The sequence below is a fragment of the Oncorhynchus tshawytscha genome, linkage group LG04, assembly GCF_018296145.1.
Source record: "Oncorhynchus tshawytscha isolate Ot180627B linkage group LG04, Otsh_v2.0, whole genome shotgun sequence".
Lineage (NCBI taxonomy): Eukaryota > Metazoa > Chordata > Actinopteri > Salmoniformes > Salmonidae > Oncorhynchus > Oncorhynchus tshawytscha.
In genome coordinates this window covers 28921065-28947133 of record NC_056432.1, presented here as the reverse complement: position 1 = coordinate 28947133, position 26069 = coordinate 28921065, and the positions used below count along the sequence as shown (strand labels likewise).

Below are 26069 nucleotides of genomic sequence, written 5' to 3'. Positions count from 1 at the left end.
ATGTCCTACTAGATGCTGTTTGATCTCACCAAGGGGCAGGGTGGAGTGGGTGACAGGATTAAAAGAAGAGTCACATATGAAAAAAATACTATGGTCTACTATGCTCTAAATACTGTAGTATTACTATATTTATATACTATCGTATTCAGTGTAGTGTTTTACGGAAGTATATTATAGTTTTCACTGTAGTGTTTTTGCGGACATGACTAATATACTATAGTATTCACTGTAGTTTTTGCACAAGTATACTATAGGTTTCACTGTAGTGTTTTTGTGGACATAACTCTAGTATACTGTAGTAAAGCTTACTACAGTATAAATACTGAAAATATTACTGTAGTAAATACTATAGTAATTACTGTAGTTTTTACAGATATTGCTCTAGTATTTACTATGAGGTTTTGTAGTATTTGTTTGTACTTTTTACCCCTTTTTTGTGACATCCAATTGGTACTTACAATCTTGACCCATCTTTGCAAACTCATGTTTGGACTCGGGAGAGGCTCAGAAATTGAGGATTTCTCCTTGAGGAAACCTGCTGGGCAAAAATAGCAAAATGTTCCATAACCTGTAGGTAGGTAGAACTGGAGTCTGATCAGATAGTTCAGAGCATCTGTTATTTTTTTATAATCTGTAGGGAAGACAATATATGTAGACATCTCACTCATAGTTAGCACAAACTGAGATATGGGGCAATGATGAAGAAAAGCACAAAATGTTCATACTTGAGAAAAACTAAAAGATACCTTAAAAGAAATGACAAGTAAAAATGAAAGTCACCTAGTAAAATACTACTTGAGTAAAAGTCTAAAAGTATTTGGTTTTAAATATACTTTTGATAAAGTAAAAACTGTAAAATTCCAGACGGCACAATTGTCTTGTTTTTTTTAATTTACAGATCGCCAGGGGCACACTACAACCCTCAGACATAATTTACTAATGAAGCATGTGTTTAGTGAGTCTGCCAGATCAGAGACAGTAGGGATGTTCTCTTGATAAGTTTGTGAAATAGACAATTCTCCTGTCCTGCTAAGCATTCCAAATGTAACAAGTACTTTTGGGTGTCAGGGAAAATGTAAAGAGTAAAAAGTACATTATTTTCTTTAGGAATGTAAAAGTTGTCAAAAATAAATAGTAAAATAATGTACAGATACCTAAAAAAAAAACTACTTAACTAGTACTTTCAACTATTTTTTAATTAAGTACTTTACACCACTGTATGGGGGATGGGAATGTGAAGCATATGCAAATTAAAATAATCTAGTATAACTATAGTTTAAAAAAAACTTTGGACTTTGCTGTAGTATTTACTAGTGTTTTTGCAGATAATGCTGTATTATTTAATCTAGTATTATACAGTATACAATAAAAATATATAGTAAGCACTACACATGATCGAGGGATACTACGGTGTGTAGTATAGTATTCTACAGTATATGGTTAGCAGTACACGATAGAGGGATATTACAATGTGGAGTGTAGTATTCACCAGTATACTACACAATCCAATAGTAAGCACTATACAGTCAAGAGATACTACAGTGTGTAGTATAGTATTCCACAGTATACTACAAAAGTATATAGTAAGCACTACATGATCAAGGGATACTACAGTGTGCAGTATACTGTTCTACATTTGAGACATTTAGCAGACTCTTTACCCAGAGCGACTTACAGGCGCAATTAGGATTAAGTGTTTCACCTTGTCAACTCAGGGATTCGAACCAGTGTCTTTTCGGTTATTGTATACAGATATGATATAGTAATTTCTACACATGATCCAGGGATACTACAGAGTGTACTATAGTAAAATGTAGCATTGTTTTATGTGGGACGATACAGTATGTTAGTAAGAGCAATGAATCAATGGCCGAATTGTTAGGCCTCATATGGGGTGGTTAGTATACAAGTCAGTTAGTAGTAAAGCAGGAAAGGGTTGCTATTTCCTTTGGTTTATCTTAGAAGATAATTACACATCAGTGTCTATGCAGACTGCAAACCAAGCACTGAGCTGCAACACCTTTGAGGTTGGCCACACAATGGACAGAGGGACAAACATTTGTCAGCCATTTGTTAAGATAGAATACTTCAGCTTTAATGAAATACAATTCTTTAGCCTAGTTACTGTACGATTTGTAATATACATTTTTTTTAATCAATCGTCACCCTGAGCAGAAGTGTGTGGTCGACCTAGGTGCACTTTTTCTTTAAATCTATTGGTTGATCCAGCTTTCCATCCCAGATCCTGGAATCACTCACCATTGTGCTTTAGGGGGCCAAAAGTAACATGTCTCAAGAAACATACCACACTTAAGGTTACAACAGATGGATAAATACATAGTTCTTGTATATGATTTTGGGTGATCTGTGTCTGGCGGAGAAGGGTTTCAGGAAAATGTGAGAGGACTGTCTCAGACTCAGGGCACAAAGCAAAGGGTTAGTGAGTGTGTTAGAAATTACAAGTCCAGCCAACATCATCCATAGTACAGTTGAGTATTAGTAACAATAGTTCTGTTAGCAGACGTTAGTACTGTTAGGTATTAGAGTGTTATTGTTAGTGTATTTATTAAGGAATGACAAGAGAGCTGTTGGCAGTTGGGGGTTTGGTTTCAGAGTGTAAGAATATTAATGACAGTAACAGCCCCACTCTTAAACACACAATGTACACCCACACACAGTGGTTTTAACAGACCATTAGGTTAAGGATGGTTTTAACCAGGGAGAGTCAGACAAGGCACTTCTCCAGTGCTTGGGTTTCAGTTTGGTTGATTAGTGAATGTTAGACTGTTAGTCCAGGTTAGTAAACCAGGATTACCCCAGTGTTGGTTAGTTCTTTACGACTCCAGCTAAGGTTACTCAGAGTTACCAGTACATGCAGCAATCACAAGACAAACCAGGCCTCGGGAAACCATCTAAAAACTAGGGTGGTAAGATTGAGAGATACCCAACACAGCTACACACACTGACAACTCTAACATCCTCAACACTCCTGTAACGTTAGGGTAGACTAATGTTACCAAACCATCCGCACGGGCTTGTCATGGGTATGCTCCCTGCTAGCTTGGTTAGGAGCACATCATTGAAATTAACAGCAAGGCCATCTCAGCAAACTCAATCTTGTTAGTCATGTTAGACGTCAGAGATTGGAGGTGCGTAAGGCGTTAGTGTTGCCAAGGTTACAGAGAAGAGAAAGGACAGTGCTGACAGCGTGAGGAGAAGCAGGCATCAGAGAGAGGTGTTAGTCAACTGCAGTGTCAGTGCTTTGATCAGCTGAACAGTGGGGAAGGGGATCAGAATGTGTTAGTTATTTTACAAAGGAGGGGAGAGAAAGCATCCCTCAGTTAAACAGTATTGCAGGGAAGGAAATGCAAGGCACCAAAGTGTCAGACACACAACACTACAACCCCACCCCTTATGAGTCTCTCTTATGGCATGAAATGTGGTCCTATCCAATAAAGTCTTGAGCAATGTGGCATAAAAGACTACAAGTAGCCCTTTCCTGCAGTCAAATGACCAAATCTCCATCTAAATGGACTCATGGGTGGAATGTTATTCATATCTTTTATCATTAAACATTATTTCAAAAACCCTCTGAAAATTCTGTGTTTCTATGGTTTTGTAATGTTTGTCTTCTTTGATGTATATAAACTGTAATATTGGGATGCAAACTCAAAATTGAATACATTTCAAATGTATTTCTAATATGGTACAGGTATTTTTTTAAAGCCCATAACCATGTGTGAGGTGCATACTCTTGTTTCATAGTAGATTTGTTTAACTTCTTGGTGACAGGGGGGGCAGTATTGAGTAGCTTGGATGAATAAGGTGCCCAGAGTAAACTGCCTGCTACTCTGGCCCAGATGCTAATATATGCATATTATTAGTAGTATTGGATAGAAAACACTGAAGTTTCTAAAACTGTTTGAATGATGTCTGAGTATAACAGAACTCATATGGCAGGCGAAAACCTGAGAAAAATCCAACCAGGAAGTGGGAAATCTATACAGTATAAATGGGGTCATATTACACTTCCTACGGCTTCCACTAGATGTCAACAGTCTTTAGAATGTTGTTTCAGGCTTCTACTGTGAAGTGGGGGTGAATGAGAGCTGATTGAGACAGTTGTCTGCCAGAGTGCCACAGGCTCCGAGTCGCGGTCACAGGAGAGTTAGCTCTCGTTCTATTGCTTTTCTACAGACATAGGAGTTCTCCGGTTGGAACATTTATGATAAAAACATCCTAAAGATTGATTCTATACTTAGTTTTACAAGTTTCTACGGGATGTAATAACTTTTTGTCCACCGTTTGGCTGGACCTGAACGCGCGTTTGGATTTGTTTACCAAACGCGCTAACAAAAGAAGCTATTTGGACATAAATGGACATTATCGAACAAATCAAACATTTATCGTGGAACTGGGATTCCTGGGTGTGCATTCTGAAGATCATCAAAGTGAATATTTATAATGCTATTTCTAACTAATGTTGACTACACAATATGGCGGATATATTTTTGGCTGCTTTGTTGTCTGAACGCTGTACTCAGATTATTGCATGGTTTGCTTTTTCCTTAACGTTAAAAAAAATCTGACACAGCGGTTGCATTAAGGAGAAGTATCTCAAATTCCATGTATAACACGTATTTTCATCAACATTTATAATGAGTATTTCTGTAAATAGATGTGGCTCTCTGCACAATCACCGCATGTTTTACTACTGAACGTAACGCGCCAATGTAAAATGAGATTTTTTAAATATAAATATGCACTTTATCGAACAAAACATACATGTAGTGTGTAACATGAAGTCCTATGAGTGTCATCTGATGAAGCTCAAAGGTTAGTGATTAATTTTCTCGTGCTTTTTGTGACTCCTCTCTTTGGCTGGAAAAATGGCTGTGTTTCTGTGAGTTGGTGGTGACCTAACATAATCGTTTGTGGTACTTTCGCTGTAAAGCATTTTTGAAATCCGACACTGTGGCTGGATTATCGAGAATTTTATCTTTAAAATGGTGTAAAATACTTGTATGCTTTGAGGAATTTTAATTGAGATTTTTGTTGTTTTGAATTTGGCGCCCTGCACGGTCACTGGCTGTTGGCGAGGTGGGACGCTACACATCTCCCAGAGAGGTTAAGACAACCAAGAAACACTGACTGATTTTGCTCATTGCAGTAAAAGGGGAACCAGCAATGTGCCAATGATAATCCCATTTTAAGTAGGCTAAGTAAAATATGCAAATAATCACAGCAATGTGATACACTTCTAACACATATTGATAACTAAAGAAGTGTGGCTGTGCCCCATCAGCAGTGAGTGAATGCCAATGTTGTGCCCCTTTCTCAGTGGGTGAAAGCCATAGGTCCCAGTTCCCGTCCCAGTTCGGTAAGGATGAACCACGTTGACAACTGCAGGGGGAATGACATGACAACAGTCACTGAGTTCTGTTTTACACAATACAGTAAGATGTGTGGAAAACTAAGCAGCAGAGAAAGATGAAGACGAACGGAGTAGTAGACAGTTTGACAGGCTCTGAGAAATAGTCATTGTGGCAGTTTTATTGAGGACACCTCAACTAAGACAAATGGAGGGAGCAGAAAAGCAGGCATTGGTTCAGGCTGACATGGTGCTATGGTGAAGAGGACAACAGACATTTAGTCTGCACTTTACCGTTTCAGTCTACACATGAAAGGTCACTAATTTTGTCACAAACTTCAAGTCATAAACAAGGAGGGCTTGTGTGTGCAATCAGGTTTTTGCCAATGGGCGGGATTCTAAGAATTACTACAGTTCCAGGACATGTGTGTTACCTTGGTAAACCACATATGTAGGTTACACTTCCAAATGCAGCCTCTATTTCTCTCTAGCTCTTGGTTGACCTGACACAACCAAACATTTTATAGGCCGATCTGGCATATGTCAGACATTAACTCATCAGCCATGAAAGCAGATTAGACTAATCTGATTTAGTTATGGTTCTGCTTTCAGGTTGCTTTGTTCTCCGCCTTTTTTCTCTGGCAGTATAGGTCGACTGCTCTGTTAAAATGCGGTGGATTTATATACAGTTGAATTCGGAAGGTTACATTCACCTTACCCAACTACATTTAAACTCAGTTATTCACAATTCCTGACATTTAATCCTAGTAGAAATTCCCTGTTTTAAGTCAGTTAGGAACACCACTTTATTTTAAGAATGTGAAATGTCAGAATAATAGTAGAGAATAATTTATTTCAGCTTTTATTTCTTTCATCACATTCCTAGTCGGTCAGATGTTTACATACACTCAATTAGTATTTGGTAGCATTGCCTTTCAATTGTTTAACTTGGGTCAAGCGTTTTGGGTAGCCTTTCACAAGTCTCCCACAATAAGTTGGGTGAATTTTGGCCCTGTCCTCCTGACAGAGCTGGTGTAACTGTGTCATGTTTGTAGGCTTCCTTGCTCACACACGCTTGTTCAGTTCTGCACACAGATTTTCTATAGGATTGAGGTCACGGCTTTCTGATGGCCACTCCAAAACCTTGACTTTGTTGTCCTTAAGTCATTTTGCTACAACTTTGGATATATGCTTGGAGTCATTGTCCATTTGGAAGACCCATTTGCAACCAAGCTTAAACTTCCTGACTGATGTCTTGAGATATTGCTTCAATATATCCACATACTTTTCCTTCCTCATGCAGCCATCTTTTTTGTGAAGTGCACCAGTCCCTCCTGGAGCAAATCACCCCCACAACATGATGCTGCCACCCCCGTGCTTCACGGTTGGGATGGTGTTCTTCAGCTTGCAAGCCTCCCCCTTTTTCCTCCAAACATAACGATGATCATTATGGCAAAACTGTTCCATTTTTGTTTCATCAGACCAGAGGACATTTCTCCAAAAAGTACAATCTTTGTCCCCATGTGCAGTTGCAAACCATAGTCTGGGTTTTGGAGCAGTGGCTTCTTCCTTGCTGAGCAGTCTTTCAGGTTATGTTGATATAGGACTCGTTTTACTGTGGATATACAGTGGGGCAAAAGAGTATTTAGTCAGCCACCAATTGTGCAAGTTCTCCCACTTAAAAAGATGAGGCCTGTAATTTATCATAGGTACACTTCAACTTTGACAGACAAAATGAGAAGAAAAAAAAAAATCCAGAAAATCACATTGTAGGATTTTTTATGAATTTCTTTTGTTCTTTTGATGCAACTCATCATTCTTTGTCCTCAACACGACGAGTTGAGTTTCTACCAAAAAGTTATATTTTGGTTTCATCTGACCATATGACATTCTCCCAATCTTCATCTGGATCATCCAAATGCTCTCTAGGAAACTTCAGACGGGCATGGACATGTACTGGCTTAATCAGGGGGATACGTCTGGCACTGCAGGATTTGAGTCCCTGGCGGCGTAGTGTGTTACTGATGGTAGGCTTTGTTACTTTGGTCCCAGCTCTCTGCAGGTCAATCACTAGGTCCTCCCGTGTGGTTCTGGGATTTTTGCTCACCGTTCTTGTGATCAGTGACCCCACAGGGTGAGATCTTGCGTGGAGCCCCAGATCAAGGGAGATTATCAGTGGTCTTGTATGTCTTCCATTTCCTAATAATTGCTCCCACAGTTGATTTCTTCAAACCAAGCTGCTTACCTATTGCAGATTCAGTCTTCCCAGCCTGGTGCAGGTCTACAATTTAGTTTCTGGTGTCCTTTGACAGCTCTTTGGTCTTGGCCATAGTGGAGTTTGGAGTGTGACTGTTTGAGGTTGTGGACAGGTGTCTTTTATACTGATAACAAGTTCAAACAGGTGCCATTAATACAGGTAACGAGTGGAGGACAGAGGAGCCTCTTAAAGAAGAAGTTACAGGTCTGTGAGAGCCAGAAATCTTGCTTGTTTGTAGGTGACCAAATACTTATTTTCCACCATAATTTGCAAATAAATTCATTTAAAAAATCCTACAATGTGATTTTCTGGATTTTTTTTCCTCATTTTGTCTGTCATAGTTGAAGTGTACCTATGATGAAAATTACAGGCCTCTCATCTTTTTAAGTGGGAGAACTTGCACAATTGGTGGCTGACTAAATACTTTTTTGCCCCACTGTAGATACTTTTGTACACGTTTCCTCCAGCATCTTCACAAGGTCCTTTGCTGCTGTTCTGGAATTGATTTGCACTTTTTGCACCAAATTACATTCATCTCTAGGAGACACAACGCGTCTCCTTCCTGAGCGATATGACGGCTGCGTGGTCCCGTGGTGTTTATACTTGTCGACTATTTTTTGTACAGATGAACGTGGTACCTTCAGGCGTTTGGAAATTGCGCCCAAGAATGAACCAGACTTGTGGAGGTCTACAATTGTTTTAACGAGGTCTTGGCTGATTTTTTCATTTTTCCATGATGTCAAACAAAGAGGCACTGCGTTTGAAGGTAGGCCTTGAAATACATCTACAGGTACACCTCCAATTGACTCAAATGATGTCAGTTAGCCTATCAGAAGCTTCTAAAGCCATGACATCATTTTCTGGAATTTTCCAAGCTGTTTAAAGGCACAGTCAACTTAGTGTATGTAAACTTCTGACCCACTGGAATTGTGATAAAGTGAATTAATTATACGTGAAATAATCTGTCTGTAAACAATTGTTGGAAAAATGACTTGTGTCATGCACAAAATAGATGTCCTAATCGACTTGCCAAAACTAGTTTATTAACAAGAAATTTGTGGAGTTATTGAAAAACAGGTTAATGAATCCAACCTAAGTGTATGTAAACTTCCGACTTCAACTGTATAAACACACTAAACTAATCCCTTACTTTCTGTCTCACCCTCCCTTTCATATTCCCCCTCTCTCAGCACGAGGAGATACTGTACAGCACAATGGTAGCACTGTTCTTTGTGTGAGTATAAGGCCCTTGAACCAGTGTGTAACGAGATGTCTCATTGCTCAAACGCCTACCAAAGCCTCAGTCATATCTAGAGAAGAGAAAACAGTCTACCTCAATGTAGGTTAACAGATGGTCTCCTTAATTAACAAGGTCATTTAGCAAAAAATAGTGCTGTCTTAGTCAATGACTTCAATGGAAATCTACATTAGCTTGATAAATAGTGTTACCTGTTTAAAAACAGCTTTGTTGACAGTCTTGTCAGTCAGGACATGTTGTGGACTCATCTAAATAGGCTCTGAGGGCTGGCACCTTCCCAGCATCTTCCTCAGGATATATCTGGAGATAAACACAGAGCAGAGAGCAGCAGAAAGTGGAACGCAACCCCCTGGAACACCTGTCCCCAAAACCCTACCAAGGACGTACTGGACCATTGGCCTTGACCACTGCCAATAGATACTATGAAGAGTTACTAAATTAATCTGCAAAATCACCAAGAATCATAGGCGTTGAGGAACAGTATCTAATGGACCTGAATAACCTTTTTTTTCTAACTTATTTGACATGTTTTACCTTGAACTAACCTCATTTAAATTAAGAACTTGTTACGGCAGCCCCCACTAACACCAACAATAGTCAAAAAAATATCAAGGAATGGAGCACACAAAACAGAATTACCATCAATAACGGCTGTTAAACCTCTGCCTTTACAAGAACCCCCTCCACAGTATGAGGATATACTGGACACATACCCATCTGTCTCTCCCTACTCCTGTATTCACCAGTCCGTCAGGGACACCAGGGCACCCCAGTCGTCATGGGGACTTGCATCCTGCCAGCTGGGCTGTGGGTTTGGCCACTGTATACAGAGGGCATCCATTAGCACCATTTAAACATCAGCAGTGGAGGTGGACAGGGTGAAATAAGAACTGTTTGTAATAAAACTAGATTGATGCACACTACAACTGCATCATCACATGCTGATGCCATAGAGGGGCGGCAAGCATGAATGTCTGCCCAAAGAAAAATACATGTTGATTATTCCTATCCTATGATTACATTTTTTAAACTCCATCGTGGAACAGCAGATTGCCAAAACGGACAAGGCACATGATGTTGTGGTGGCTCACACACACTCACTGCGCTGTTGCTGCATTCAAATGTCTCAATTATTAATGTAGGGTTAGACTAGTTGGTCCTGCGGAGCTTTGTGTGTGCGTGTCTGCTTGTATTAGGTGTTTGCCTTTAAACTTCACTGAAATGGGTATTGAAAGGGTATTTAGCTCTTATAAATCTGTCGTGCTACACGAGCGCATCATAAAACATCATTTCAAAATGCACCTCGCAATGACGATTTGTCAAACCCAGCTTGAATGATTAAACACCATACATTATGATTGTTTTAAAGTTCTCCTGCGCATGATGTAAATGGGACAACAATTGTATGTCTGAGGCTACGGTCTTGGAAGCTAATCACATATTAAAATGTAGAAGCAAATGTCATGTTATTAAACGAATATCAGAAAATCGGTCAATGGTCTCCCACCTTTTGCAATGATGTAAATTTGACCGCAGGTCCACAATGCACCAGTCTCGCAGCGCAGCATCTGTGTCAGTCAGTAAGGGTGCGATGAAACGCTCGAGCTGTCCGATCCTCTTCGGGTAGGATGAGAGATGTGCAAAACTATCACTCATATAGTGTAGATATTCTTAATTAAAAGCGAATCCTTACCAATTGTTTTGTGAAGCACAGTGCACAAAAACCTATTCCAACTTACCCATGCGTCGATCTCTTCTAAAATGAGGACGTGCTGTGGAGTGCGTCACGTTGCTTGAGCATAGGTCTGGTAAATGGCGAGCAGCTGCCTCTGATGGGCGGTTAAAAGAGAGTAAATAAAAATACTGGTCAAAAGGAGTGTTTGGATGGCATGAGGAACTACTAGTATGCAGATGTCTGTATTTTGTATGCAAGCGCGTGTAGGCTACGGACTCCAGCTGCCATAAATATACGTCCTATTGTTACTGCAAACTCGTAACAGAATGCCCGTAGGTCTCCTCCACCATCTGCGTCCTCTCTGTAATCGAAACGTGTCTATGCGCTGTCCCAACCTTTTCAAATGGGCTACAACAACAACATAATCTCTGCGGTGAGATAGAATATAATGAAGCATACTGTAAATATGGGGCCTATCCTATGCCACAATGCAATCCGTGTCATGTTTGTTTTAAAGAAAGAAAGAATCACATTAATAGCCTTGCCTGCACAACGACATTGAGAAATTAAATGTAAACACACTCCTCCTGTCTGTGACCACCCATAACCTAATCTCAATAAGAACTTAATCTCATACAGAAAGCAATTATATGCACACACACAGTACCAGTCAAAAATTTGGTCACATCTACTAACTCCAATTTTCTCCATTGTAGAATAATCGTGAAGACATCAACTATGAAATAACACATATGGAATCATGTAGTAACCAAATAAAGTGTTTTGGAAGAATCTTATATTTGAGATTCTTCAAAGTTGCCTTGATGACAGCTTTGCACACTTGGCATTCTCTCAACCAGCTTCATGAGGTAGTCATCTGGAATGCATTTCAATTAACAGGTGTGCCTTGTTAGAATTAACAGGTGTGCCTGTTATGAGGACCGCCACAGGAAAGGAAGACCCAGAGTTAACTCTGCTGCAGAGTATAAATTCAAGTCAAAAAGGCAAAGGGTGGGTACTTAACACTTTTTTGGGTTACTACATGATTCCATATGTGTTATTTCAGAGTTGATGTCTCCACGATTATTCTACAATGGAGAAAATAGTAAAAAATAAAGAAAAACTCTTGAGTGGGTGTGACCAAGCTTTTGACTGGTACTGTATATACATACACACAGCACCTGTTGCTACCAGATTTAACTATTGCTAATACTGTACAATTTAAAACACTTGCCCCCCAATCCCCCTTCCCTGATACATGTGTAAATATTATACTATAAATTGTACCTTCCTGTATTATACTTATGCTAAAATGTCTACTTCATTCATCGCACACACAGCACTTTGTAATTTCGGTAAACTATCCCTTTAAAAGAAACGCGTTGTAAGATATGGTCACTTCGGGATTCCGTAGCTGAGAAATGAACAGACGTCACTTTACTTCTTCCTGAAAAGAATGTGAGCCCGCGAACTGAATTGAGGTAGTTTGTATTTATTTTTTCAATGTTTATAATTGGTCAATTTATATTTTGGCAAAAGTATTGAACTATTTTAATAAACAGAGCTATGTACAAGTTGCTGTTGATTAGCCGCTTCCTAGCAACTGGCTGGCTATGTTAGCTGCATGGAAATATTTTTACATCCCCCCGGCGTCTCCCCATTAAAGCGGGTTAAAGGGGCACCCGACGCCCTAGCAATTGAATGGAGCATGTTTAATGCAGAGCCGGTCGCCGGGGGACACGTGTGTGTGTGTGTGTGTGTGTGTGTGTGTGTGTGTGTGTGTGTGTGTAGCCGGCTGCATATGTTCCAGTCGGACGCAGATGAAACGACGTAAAAAGGAATCGCGCAGTCACCTGGTCGGTTGAGGCTAGAGATTCTGGCTACGTTCCAGGCAGTTAGCTAAATATTTCAGACTCGTTGCACAAATGATTACGAGGTTAGTCATACAGAGAGCTGATCATACATTTTAGTATTTGGGATGCAAGGTCAGGGGACTTGTTTTAGTGATTCTGCTCCGTTCAATCCCCTCGAACGTGGTGATAAAATAATCAGTTAAAGCTCATTTCCTGAAATTCTACACTTGCCATGTTAATGATATCTGATATGAGTGACTAAATCAATGGGGTTCCCAAGCCCGGTCGGTATTCGGCCATAATTACTTCAAGTTTAGGTAGATGACTAGACTAATTTACCAATCTAAAATATTGAGTGACTGACATAAGACCATAACCACATCTCGAAATTGCACCTTGTGTAGTCTATTCTAACTCAATAAGTTGAGCCCCCGACTGAGTTCCTAAATATTGTTTCAAAAGCTGCAACATATATACTTTAAGGCCGACTTACACAGCTCTAGCACAATATTAACTCTAGTGCCCCAAAGCCTGTTTTAGCATGGTCAGTGCCATTGAAAACTTGTCAAAATTAGTGGATAAATGACTTACTCGGGCTGCTTACCATTGAAAAGAAATACACTTGTCTGCTCAAAGCAGAGTTTTCCTACCCTCTCCTTTCACATTTTGGTTTAAACCCTAAACTGGCACACCTGATTCAATTAGTCAACTAATCATCAAGCCTTTGACTAATTGAGTCAGGTCTGCCAGTTTAGGGTTAAAGCACAAATGTGAAAGTCTGCGGGGGCCAGAGGAGAGGGTTGGGAAACCCTTTCTTAAGGGGCTACTGTCCCATAGGCACCAATACGATTGCAGCTGGGTCTGGTCTGCTTAATTCAGGGGTGTCAAACTCATTCAACAGAGGGCCCAGTATCTGCGGGTATATGTTTTCTCTTTCGATTAAGCCCTAGACCACCAGGTGAGGGCGTTCCTTACTAATTAGTGACTTTAATTCATTAATCAAGTACAAGGGAGGAGCAAAAAACCCACAGACACTCGGCCCTCCATGGAATGAGTTTGACACGTGCTGTATATGAACCAGAAAAAAGTGAGTGAGATGTCTCTTCTGTCTCTGGATTTGACATTCACCATTTTGAAGTAGTCAACTGGATGGGACTTCCTATGGGTTAAGGAATAATCACATAATTCCCTCCAGGTCATCAGGAGAGATCGGCCAATAAATTATACTCCAGAGTAAACGTTCCATAATTGTAGAGGGCAGTAAATCAGCAACCTTGTCTTTTATACCTGTTCAGACAACACACTTCAGGTGGCAGTAAACACCCTTGACTACTTTAAAAATGGAGAAAGCCCTCAATGGTGCTGCCCATTTTAAGGCATAGCTGCAAAGAAAGGCCCCCTATGTGGTAGGCCTACGTGTGATGTTCAACACCTGGCACGTATTCATTACACCGTTGCAAATAGTTTCTTAAACGAAACGGTGAGGGATCTACCTGAATTTGCAAGCTGCGTGACGAATGGCGCTTTGACTCCGATCTGCAGTTGCTCTCAGCTCAACGCTAGGATTGTTGTGGAGTAAGTTTGAGGGGTGAATGTAGCACATGGGGATGTCCACATGCACTGCCGAATAACTAGCTTTATTGCGTGGCACAACTGGTAAGACACTTCGTGCGAGCAGTCACATGTGCTAACAAGGCAGAGGTCCTGATTTCAAGCCTCGTCTGAGCCTAATCAGGAGTAGGGGGTACTTGCTAAGCAGGCAGCGTGATGTCCGCTACATATGGCCATGACACACTTATTTGCTTCCCTTCAATAATTTGAAAGGAAATGACTGGTCTAAGAAATATAGTGGAAACACCCCCCTAGCCCAGCCCATGTGTGCGTCCCAAATGGCACCCTATTAGCTGCCTTTTATAGGTAGCTACTTTTGACGGGAGCCTTATGGGCATTGATCAAAGTAGTGCACTACATAGGGAGATTTGTGAAAGATGGAACCCATGTCTCCACCAAGCCAATGCTTTTAGATTTGTGTTAAGTAGTCTGCAGGTGCTTGGAATGCAGCCAGATTATTCTATCAATTAATGTGTTGTTGCCTAACAAGTATCTTTCTCCCATCTATTTTAAGTGTCATCTTGTCTGCCAGTCAGCTATCTGTGGTCCACACACAACACTGCCTACGTACTTCCTTTGGTTAACCTGTTTCCATGCATCAGTCTGGTGAACAGAGACTTGCAGGTTTGTGTCAAATTACCGAACACCTTTTCCTCAGCAACGGCAGAGCTGCAAATGATAAGGCTGTCATATCTCGTTTAAACATCACCTGCATCATCAATGCCACACAAAACATCACAAACACTTCCACTGCAGAGGTGGAATATGTCCATATACCTGTTACAGACTCTCCATCTTCTCCTCTGAGCGACTTCTTTGATAAGGTAGCGGATAAAATCCAGCTCGTTGGGGATCAGTGTGGACGCACATTGGTTCACTGCAATGCAGGTGTGAGTCGCTCAGCTACGTTATGCTTGGTGTATCTAATGAAGTACCATGGAATTACACTTTTGGAGGCACACAAAAAGGTCAAATCTTGTCGACCTATTATTAGACCAAACAGTGGATTCTGGAAGCAACTCATCCAGTATGAACGTGAGCTCCGTGGTTGTGCCACGGTCACAATGATCACATCCCCCATGGGTGAAATACCTGACATTTATGAAGAGGAGACCAAAGATATGCTTCCTCTTTGACATGCACTGTTTGTTAAAGTGATTGTCAACCCCATTGTAAAAATGCATTAGTACTCGTTTTATATCCAGTATGTTGAGTTGGAAGTGGTCCTCTCAAATGTATTTGTAAACTTTGATTCAGAAATAAAAATTAGTTGTACAATGTCACTTTACCATTTACAACTAAACAAAGGTTTGTCTGTTTTGTAAAGGCTACAACTTCAATAGTGTCATCCAATGTAAGAAGTGTCCACAGGTAGAAAAGTTTACAATAAATAAATTCAAATGACAATGAATTGTTAAATACATTTTATTCATTTCAACTCCCACCAAAAAAGAAAAACATTTGCATTGTTGTGACAGTGACCAAACCACGGCAAGTATAGTATAAAATGTAATTTTTAATCCAATTTAGCTTAAATTGGTCCAGCATACAAAAAGGATCTGTGCAAAATGACTACTTCCATTTGCAATATACTCAACTATTGAAAAGCACATTGTACGGAAAGATCTCTCTGAAACAAGGCCCTGGGTAGAAATATAGTGATCATTTAGGACGCAGCCACAGGAGAGAAATATACACTGGCTCAGTCTTAGATATTCTTCAATTGGATAATATTTTTATCTTCTATATTCCTTGGAATGTTAATCAATACTCTTAATTTTGCCAAAAGGTCTACCCTACCTAAAGCCCTCAAAGGACAGCTTGTTGAGACCATGAAAAGTTTGGGACAGATCAGCTATTTTTGGGTCCTGAGTGGCGCAGCGGTCTAAGGCATCACTACAGTCCCTGGTTCAAATCCAGACTGAATCACATCTGGCTGTGATTTGTGCGCAGCCCTATGGGACTCCCATTGGCCCAGCATTGTCCGGGTTTGGCTGGGGTAGGCAGTCATTGTAAATAAGAATTTCTTCATAAACTGACTTGCCTAGTTAAATAAAAATGTCCCTCTTTAGAAAGAACATAAATTACATATTCGCATGCTAGATAGCTCAAATCCTGGGGAGAGCCCTGCACAGGGTGGCCTAGTGGTTAGAGTGTTGGACTAGTAACCAGAAGGTTGCAAGTTCAAACCCTCGAGCTGACAAGGTACAAATCTGTCGTTCTGCCCCTGAACAGGCAGTTAACCCACTGTTCCTAGGCCATCATTGAAAATAAGAATTTGTTCTTAACTGACTTGCCTAGTTAAATAAAGGTTAAAAAAATAAAACGTGCATGAATTTTAGCACTAGCCTACCCAGGCCCAATTACTTCTGCCAAATTTAAAGGCCCAGCCCTGCCTGAAACCAGAAATAACTTCCTCACTTAGTAAATCCATTAGCTGCTCCTCTCTGTCCGTCTCGCTCTGCATGCACTATGCTAATAGCGGCTCAGTCTGTGTAACCAATAGCAACAGCTCCGTTGGGCTGCTCTGCTCAATGACGAGACATGCGAGAAGTGTTAAAGCCGTTGATCAATCATGTCAATGCAGAGCTATAGGGAGCCCTCCGCATAGATACAAAATCTGGGAGGCGATGCGGCCTCCGCAAGAGCTTGTAACAATGCTGGGAGCTCCGTACCACTCCACATTGACATGATTGGTTGATGGTAGGTGGGGGCGGTACATCCCGTATAAACACAAACGCACTTCCTTAACAGCTCTGCTCCTCAAGAATTATGAATGCCCTGACTTCTGCAGAGACCGCATCACATTAAATGCTCTACGGCCAATTCAGATGCCAGATTAACCATACATTGGCTTTTAGCTACTTTTTGTCACTCTAAACTTCTACAAAACTCAAGGAACATTATTTGTGAAATAAGCTCTCCCGTTATATTTGAAGCACTTCTGGCACCATGTTATGATCTTAGATATGACTGTACGGAGCAGAAAAGCACAAGCAAATGGCTCAGCTTCAACATGTTCAATGATCAATTTAGTGATACCCGAGCCCTGCCCGTACCCTAGTTATTGATGGGGGTAAAAACAGGCCTAGCAGGCTCCAACCGATGTATAATGTTATGGCCCATCAGGCTTGGGTCAGGTAGCAGAGCTCTAATTCAGATTCTGACTGCTAGGAAATAACACATTTTACGTGTGGCCTTCCGAACCTCGTAAAGATAATGCTTTTGACACCCCTGCTCTAATATATTTGGAACTTAGGCCTAGGTTAACTTCAGTATCATTCATCCACATGCATTATCAGTCACACAATCACCTTCACTGTTTTTCCACTTACTCCACTCCAACCAACACAACGCAACTAAAACATCTGCCATCTCAGAATGGATCAAGCTAAAAAGAAAATACAACACTCCAAAACATACAAGAAGTACAATTACATTCATCTGGCCAACATTGTGGTCATCATAGCAGGTGTCCAACTACTGTCCAATAGTACTTGCAAACACTAAGGGACCAGTTGGAATCCTCACAATACAACTTCTTCTGTGACAAACAAAATCATCCTGAGTCAGTACATCAAGGTATTATGGACTGACTGAGAACACAAAGGACACCCCAAAGTACCATAATAACACAGGAGTACAAACACAAGCATGCTTATCTTTCTCAGCAACAGTATCCTCTGCATAGTCATGCAATAAGCATCCAAAGACAAACATCTATTAAGTAATACCCATTTGTAAAAAAAAAAAAATGTATATATATTTTTTTTGATTAAACCAAGCAAGTCTTCTTTCCCCAGGAATCAGTTTGGTGCCTTATTTCATCTTAACACCTATATCCACAGTTTTCTGGCAATGACTTCATGACATTCTTCACTACTGAAGAAGAAAATAAACAAAATTAGTGCCAGACAGGGAAAGAACCTACAATCTGCTTCTGAAACCCTACAACACACATAGGGAGCGTCATATCTTTATTCAGAACCCACCATGTATGGACAGAGCAATAAATAAAACAATAAAAAGGGATTGAATTGACTATGCAATCCATATTTTTCATACTTACATTCTGTTCCAGCTTGGTGTACTCTGCGCCTTTGGGCCGACGTCCCGATCTCGACCTCTTTCCCTCGACGCAATAGGCAATGATCTGACAAAAACAGACAATAATAGGCCTGTGTCACAACTTGTTTAATTGACTGTTCTCTTACATGTTTTTAGCTAACACATTCATATCACTAGTGTCTTGGATGTGCTTGTTCTGGAGGTATCTTTTTATGGACTAATTCATATACTGAAGAAAAATATAAAAACGCAACATGCAACAATTTCCGAGATTTGACTGAGTTACAGTTCATGTAAGGAAATCAGTAAATTGAAATGCATGAATTAGGCCCTAATCTATGGATTTCACATGACTGGGCAGGGGAGCAGCCATTGGCTCACTTAGTCGGGAGTCAGGCCCAGCCAATCAGAATTAGTTTTCCCCCAAAAAAGGGCATTATTACAGACAGAAATACTTCAGGTTTATCAGCTGCAGGTGGCTGGTCTCAGATAATCCTGCAGGTGAAGGAGCTGGATGTGGAGGTCCTGGGCTGGTTACACATGATCTGTGGTTGTGAGGCCGAGTGGACGTATGGCGGCTTATGGTAGAGAAATAAACATTAAATTCTCTGGCAACAGCTCTGGTGGACATTCCTGCAGTCAGCATGCCAATTGCGAGCTCCCTCAAAATGGAGACATCTGTGGCATTGTGTTGTGTGACAACACTGCACATTTTAGAGTGGCCTTTTATTGTCCCCAGCACAAGGTGCACCTGTCTAATTATCGTGCTGTTTAATAAGCTTCTTGATATGCCACACCTGTCAGTTGGATGTATTATCTTGGCAAAGGAGAAAAGCTCACTAACTGGGATGTATACAAATTTGTGCACAACATTTGAGAGAAATGTGTTTTGTGCATATGGAAAATTTCTTGGGTATCTTATTTCAGCTCATGAAACATGGGACCAACACTTTACAGGTTGCGTTTATATTTTGGTTCAGTATATTAATGAATGTATTTTATATAGAATCTCAGATGCTCATTATGACCAAGAATCAAAAGCTGTAATGTGTAAATCGATATTAGCCAAGTACCTTCCGCTTGTTGTGGTAGCTAATGTAGAGCACTGCCACCAACACAGCTGAACACACAAGATAAGCAAAGAAGTGACTGCTCTCTGCCTCATCACGTGTGCCGTGGGTTTCCTTTCCAGCCGGGTCTACTGGTACCGTTTCCTTTCCAGCCGGGTCTACTGGTGCCGTTTCCTTTCCAGCCGGGTCTACTGGTGCCAGTGTCGTTTCCTTTTCAGGAGAGGCTCCTGGTGCCAGTGTCGTTTCCTTTTCAGGAGAGGCTCCTGGTGCCAGTGTCGTTTCCTTTTCAGGAGAGGCTCCTGGTGCCAGTGTCGTTTCCTTTTCAGGAGAGGCTCCTGGTGCCAGTGTCGTTTCCTTTTCAGGAGAGGCTCCTGGTGCCAGTGTCGTTTCCTTTTCAGGAGAGGCTCCTGGTGCCAGTGTCGTTTCCTTTTCAGGAGAGGCTCCTGGTGCCAGTGTCGTTTCCTTCTCAGATACTCCTGCTTCTGGTTTATTTCCAGTAGATACTCCTGCTTCTGGTTTATTTCCAGTAGATACTCCTGGTGCTGACATGTCCTTTGAGTCTCCTTGAAGAGGACATATAGATTAAAAAAATTAAATGAACACTTTGAGCTGATTTCAAATGTTTTGAAAAACATTTGCTGGACTGCTTAGTGAAAACTAAACTGACCGCAGCACTTATTTATAGTAAGACCTGGAGTGACCCCACACCCGAATACATATGAGGAAGAAATCTGCAGCAGAGTACAGTGTGTTTAAACCAAAATGTGAATAAAAAAAACTAATGTGGCACTGGCAGTATAGTGTCTGATTTTAGCTAGCTCCCGCCATTCAACAATTATTTGATCAGATTAAATAGCCAGTTCAGTATAACATCAGGACACTAGCAAATCTAGCTTTCAAAAACACGTTTTCAGCAGTTAGCGTTGCCCACGGTTGCCTGTGTTTGAACTACAATTTAGACGCTGTGTTTTAACGTTTAGAAACGTAAAAAATCACCACTTGCGAAACATATGCTGATATGCCCCTTATCTTTCATATCAGCGAGAAAGACACTTAAGAAAAAAAAAGAAATCCACTTCATGTAGCAGTTTTGTACAGATCCACAAACTGTGAGTGCCTCCAGTTGACAAACTACACTTCCTCCCCAGTTACGCTTACACACAGGTGTTCGGAGCACACTAGATAGTACAGGTGAGCACTTCTTGTGAATCGCAGACTACTACCTTGCCCCTAGCAAGTCTCTCAGAGGGCCCTCTGTTGTCACCTGTTGCTGATGAAACTGAGGGTAACTTCCAGAGAATGGCAGGGGATCAATAAACCCATGACATACTCGTGACTTAAATGATGCAATTCATGTTCCACTTTTAAATAATAAAACGAGCATGAAACTCAAATGAACAAATATCCTGTCGTTTTACAAAATGTAAACCTCAGTAACATTTAATTTGGGAGGTATTTATCTTTTACGTGTCAAGTCTCGACATCAGACGTAAACAAATGCAGGTGTCATAATTAGGCACGACGTCTCCATTATTTTGCATCAAGTTGCGCAAACTTGTGGGATTCCACTTTACTAAGAAGCCGGCAGCATTGCAGGCTCAGTCAAAGTTCATACCGGAGGGGCTAATTAGTCCTTGCACCCTCAATAATTTCCACTCCCTCAGCTTTCTCAGATGCCTGAGTGAATGTGCAAATGGAGGGGCGAGGGTGATTTGGGATTCAGCCACCGCCTTCAGTCTGTCCACGGTAAACAAGCACTGTAACATATGGCCAGTGTGGGAACAAAACCCTATAAAAAGGGGCCTCCTGAGTGGCGCAGCGGTCTAAGGCACTGCATCACAGTGCTAGAGACGTCACTAGACCCAGGTTCGTTCCCGGATTGTATCACAACCGGCCGTGATCAGAGTCCCATAGAGGTCGGCGCACAATTGGCCCAGGGTCATCCGGGTTAGGGGAGGGCTTTACCTGGCTCACCACGCTCTAGCGACTCCTTGTGGCGGGCCGAGCACCTGTAGGCTGACCTTGGTCGTCAGTTGAACAGTGTTTCCTCTGACACATTGGTGTGGCTGGCTTCCGGGTTAAGCAGGCGGGTGTTAAGAAGCGTGGCTTGGCATGTTTCGGAGGACGCATGGCTCGATCTTCGCCTCCCAAGCCCGTTGGGGATTTGCAGTGATAAGACAAGATCGAAATTGGGGTGAAAAAAGGGGATAAAATATAAAAAATATATCTAATACAAAAAATATATATAAAGACGTAGTAATTTTTGCTTTTTCAAAATTGTTGATATGAAAGATACATTCCTTAATGTTTCCAAAACCATTCCGCAAGCGATACGTTTTAATGTTCAGAAGGAGTGTCTGGGCTGTTAACAAATTTACACTGGACAGAAGATACTACAGATGGGCTCGCTGACATCACAAAAACCATGTGCGCTTCCATCGGACAGAAGTCAGCGTGTTGTTGTTATTCTGGTTGGCCAGATTACTAGCAAGAATGACAAGAAACTGTCATGTGGGAAATCGTAAACTGCTTGTTTCAATTTATGTTTTCAATAAACATTGGAGAAGAAATATAGCTTACATGTCAACAGTCTAAGGGTGTGTTTGTAAATTCACTCTGTAGAGCCAGAGTGCGCTCTGGGCGTTAGTAAATTCAGAGTGTTGTCAGATTGTCCATTCATAAATTCGGAGTGTTTCGCTTTAACACACTGGACGCTCTGGCCGAGGAGTAGGGTTGATCGAGGGTTTTAACCTCACAACAGCAGTCAAGCACACAAGCTAACTGGTTAGTTGGCTACCTTGCTTGCTTGCTACCTACCTAGTTCCAGACAAATGAGAGAACACCTCACTCTGGCCATTGTACTACCCATAGTAGAGATGGTTCATGCTATCTACAGCGTTGGTGACTAACTGTGCTGCTAACAACAATTATAATTACTTTTTTTGCCAGTGTTTACTCATACCAGCCATATTTAACGGGTGTTGTAAATTCATCAGTTATTCTACGCTCTGACACACTCAAGTAGGCTGGACACATGAAATGTTTAACAATGCTTTTTTCTAATAAAAAGTAGTTAATTGCATCCGCGGTGGAGCCCAGTTTCATAATATTACCATATATCCCAGCTGCCTGCCGTAGTTTTGAAGTAATCACGGAAAAAAACAGGCATTATTTTTGGGTCTTTTTGACCCTGCCAGCTGCTATTAGTTCTATTGAGCACTGTGGCACCAACTCGCCTTCCGAACATTCTAATCCAATTTTGTTGTACTATGTAACAATGGCAGCGTTGCTATAGTTGGCAATGGAGACCTGCTCACGTTGTTTATAGTTCAAATGTAAACAACAAAAATTACTCATGTTACTCTGAGGTCGTCCCATTGTTAACTATAGGGAAATATAGGTATGTCTGTATTTTGCCAAATATCTCGCAATATGTATATTTAGATTTGAATTAACTGTACACCTTTTTAATCATGAATCTCCTCTCTAATTATGTAAGGCTGGGCAGTGTATCTCGTTGTCATCAAACGCTAGTCCAGAAATAGTCAGAAGTTACCATTTTTTCCCTACTTCCTCGTTATGCAGACAAGCACACTTGGCACCATTGAGGTGCGGATGTTTACTTTCTACACAAGTTATTTTTTCAGTTTCATCCTAAGAACAGATTGTAGTGGTAAAATAAAAAGGGATACATGTTTTGGTGCCATTTAGACTAAATGGAATTCTAAGCTTCACTCCAGTCAAAACAGGCTCTGCGAACGTTCGATTCCGTTTTTCAGCTTTGGGTGAATTTTGACTCATTCCATTATCCAGCCTAACTCAAGCTTCATGTCCAGCAGATGCATTCAACTTTTTGCGTTCCTGCGGAAGTCACGCCTCGATCAACCCAACAGCGTTTTTGCATTTTGGTACACCAGAGGTGCATTCATTTTCAATGGAACATTACGTTTGCCTTGCAGAAGCAGTTGCAGTTGTCCCGTGTGGTGCATACGTTAGATTTATCAAACCTATGCATCAAATGGCTTGACAGAAATGGTAGAAGGTAAATGTTGAACTTTTGTTGCACACATATCCAGATGATGCTGTGTACCATTTTGCGTAATGATGCTGTCGGTGTGATCAAGGCGTCATTCATTATCAATGGAGCAGTCTGCAACGCTACATTTGGGATGCCGCACCCTGTGTATTCCGTGTACGGCGTGCAATCAATATTTTCAACTTTTGCACTGCATGACTTTGCAGTGGTACAAACGCAAGATCATAAAAGTTCCCATGGCGGGGGTGACACCATACAGTTCCAAATTATGATGACTATTGTGTAGTTAGAGAAGAGACCGGCTGAACGACTAGAAAGTTGTCTCAGGTAAGAATGACACAGACAATTCATCATTACTACACTTTGGTAGTGTGCCCTGTTGGCTAGTTTTCAGGAAACCAGCAAACAGAATGGTGTGAGAAATTAATTACGTACAACTGTCCTGTGCACAATTTAGCCTGCCATCATGCAGGACAAGCTAGTCATTTGAAATCAGTACTCTATATGTGAACAACCAGTTCAATTTATTGATGTCTCTAGTGATGAGTGACAGAAGAATAGAAACAAACTAAATGAATTGTTGCAATGCACCCTTCTGTTTACCAGCCTGTTGGTAGCTCTGCCAGCCTAATAAAAAACTAGGTGAATAGGATAATAACTTTAATCTGTTCAAATTATTAGCTTTGGTCGAACAGGGTGAAAATAATTTTATCCCATGCTTCAAAATGCTCTGAAGCCTTGTGAAGCACATGTGCAGCAAATACAAACATCTGGCAAAAACATACAGCAAAACGCATGTGCCTCTGGTGGGCGTACGGCATCAAACGAGAGTGCTCTGAAATCGGAGTAGATAGCCAGAGTCAATTTAAGAACGCACCCTAAGCTAACCCAGTATGTTTGGCCCCAACCGGTGTTTTGTCAAAAGGCGCTAAAAAGTAGTTTGTTTTGCTATAACCCATTCATAGACGCTATGTAAATTGGCCCACGTCATTGGGGTAGCTAGCTAACGTAAACTCACCCCATTCTGTACAAATGTGCACAACCACAACATTCAAACGAGGCTACAAAGAAAACTAATGGGACTGTGTTGACTTCAAAATAAGGGGTGTGAACTAGGTATCTATTCAAGCGGTGATTGACATGGTAATGGTCTATAGTATTGGAGAAAAGTTGAAAAAAACTGACCCTCCGTTACATCTTGACGTGTCATGTCGTAACGTACAGCACGCATAAAGCAACTATTTCTGTCTTACAATCTCTCTCCACCAGGTGTAGCACTTCTCTCATCCTTTAAAAACAAGAAATGGACAGTGACGGGGTAAGGGAGGAGGGGTACCTAGTCATTTTTTGCGTCATTGCATGCAATCATCATTCTCAAAGCCGCTGTTTACTTCTAAGATCACTGTAGCACCGCCCTAAAAACCTGATTAAAATTCGACACAAACCTTCAAATAGGTATGTAATGACACATTATATAAACTCTTTAGTGTTTTATTTACATTTTAGAGGCGATAAGTTGATAAATTGGACAGCTCAAGTGAAAAAAAGCAATTTTCCCACACATATCCTCTTTTCACTATCACGCATTAGTTTCGCTTCCCCACCTGACATTTTTAAAAAGACCCAATGGGGATCATTGCCTGCTTGAATTATGCAGAAACGGGCAGCGTTTAGGTCATGTAATTGATTCTGTTGGAAAGGGGAGAAATTGTGCTTTACAATGGTATTAACAATACAGTTGATCTGGAAGTATTACGTTTTGGGGGCGCTAAAATAAGGGCAATTGTACTGATCAATGCGATGTACGAGTTTACTATAGCTGTCTCATGTTCCAATATCCGATTATCTAACGTATAGCCAGTCTCGGTACACAACACACATAAAAACAAAAATTGACTGTTCAAAGTTATTGTAACGTTACTTGAGGTAAAGCATTTGTTTAAGTAGCGTTATATAGTAGGTATGGCATGCACCTGGTCTAGGCAAATTAAGATTAGCAGATTGAGCGATAAATTAGCTAGCTATCTTTTAAAAATATTTTACAAAAACTCTCACCTCTGATACCACCAGACAAATAAACCAGCACGATAAACAACATAGATATTGTTCTCATTGTAGCTTTGAGGCAAAACAAACCTAGTCAGATATAAGAAATTACTACGGAAAGAGTTCCCAATAATGCTTGGCTCAAAGGTGATGACTCAAATCCTGATATAAACACTTCCTTCTTCCTCCTACTGTTCAAGTCTGCCAAAACCAAGAGTGTAATCATTAGACCAAACAGTTCCGTTTTGCGAGTAAAACGACAGTTTCTATTGGACAAATTCAGCTAGATCCCGCCCCGTTTCTTTCCGTTTGCTTCCGTCTAAGAAACGTTTTGCAACAGAATAAGCGTAATGAATACACTGATTTTACGTCACAGATTGAATCATTGTCAAATAAAACAGATGATAAACTCACGATTTCCAATATCCGATTTTTGTACATTAAAAGTTGGCTATGCAACTGAATGTGATGTGCGTTCACACAACTCCAAGCGCTCCAAAATGTAGATTTGTTTTGTCTGCCAATTGCAATATTTAAAGGAATCCAGCAGAGATCAGTACAGGCCTACTGATGATGTGATACACCTTGAAGTTGATCACCAGTATCATAGAATATCACATTAAACCATGTTTTCCAATATGTCTTAGAATAATATTTATACCGGTCTGTTTAGACGCCTATATATACATATTCATATTACATTTGTGAAACATTTCCAATAAGCATAGGCCTGCTAGCTACTAGAGCCTGTCACAATCTGTATAGGAGAAAGGCCAGTTTGCAGCTAAGGTCGAATGGGAGATGTTTACAGACCAAAATGCTAC

General features: G+C 40.8%; 2 protein-coding genes and 1 long non-coding RNA gene across 5 annotated transcripts; 1 reads left to right on the top strand and 2 right to left on the bottom strand.

Moving 5' to 3' along the window:
* Positions 1-5043: 5043 nt before the first annotated feature.
* LOC112248498 lies at positions 5044-11062 on the bottom strand. Its single transcript, XR_002953236.2, has 4 exons — positions 10626-11062; positions 10394-10503; positions 9078-9706; positions 5044-5403 (listed from the first exon to the last, which is right to left on the bottom strand). It is a non-coding gene; the product is annotated as an uncharacterized LOC112248498 (long non-coding RNA).
* A 905-nt stretch (positions 11063-11967) lies between these two features.
* On the top strand, positions 11968-15439 carry LOC112248497 (dual specificity protein phosphatase 18). The gene is made up of 2 exons (XM_024417574.2): positions 11968-12042; positions 14540-15439. Exon 2 carries the CDS (start codon positions 14619-14621, stop codon positions 15159-15161), a length of 543 nt encoding a protein of 180 aa, XP_024273342.1. The 5' UTR covers positions 11968-12042; positions 14540-14618; the 3' UTR covers positions 15162-15439.
* On the bottom strand, positions 15435-25450 carry tgoln2 (trans-golgi network protein 2). 3 transcript variants are annotated; one of them, XM_042320587.1, is made up of 5 exons: positions 25255-25450; positions 19626-19726; positions 19167-19589; positions 18095-18178; positions 15435-17907 (listed from the first exon to the last, which is right to left on the bottom strand). In XM_042320587.1, the coding sequence occupies exons 1-5, from the start codon at positions 25310-25312 to the stop codon at positions 17905-17907; spliced, it is 669 nt and encodes a 222-aa protein (XP_042176521.1). In that variant the 5' UTR covers positions 25313-25450; the 3' UTR covers positions 15435-17904. The 3 variants fall into 3 exon arrangements, with proteins under 3 accessions (XP_042176521.1, XP_024273340.2, XP_024273338.2); XM_024417572.2 differs by having other exon boundaries at positions 15435-17904; positions 19167-19726; XM_024417570.2 differs by having other exon boundaries at positions 19167-19726; positions 25255-25449.
* Positions 25451-26069: the final 619 nt, after the last annotated feature.

Coding starts and splice junctions, on each gene's coding strand:
- LOC112248497 (XM_024417574.2), top strand. CDS start 14,619: ATGCATCAGTCTGGTGAACAGAGACTTGCAGGTTTGTGTCAAATTACC.
- tgoln2 (XM_024417572.2), bottom strand. CDS start 25,312: ATGAGAACAATATCTATGTTGTTTATCGTGCTGGTTTATTTGTCTGGT. Junction 19,727..25,254: donor TTTGTCTGGTGGTATCAGAG/GTGAGAGTTTTT, acceptor GTCCTCTTCAAG/GAGACTCAAAGGACATGTCA. Junction 18,179..19,166: donor GCTACCACAACAAGCGGAAG/GTACTTGGCTAA, acceptor TGTTTTTGTCAG/ATCATTGCCTATTGCGTCGA.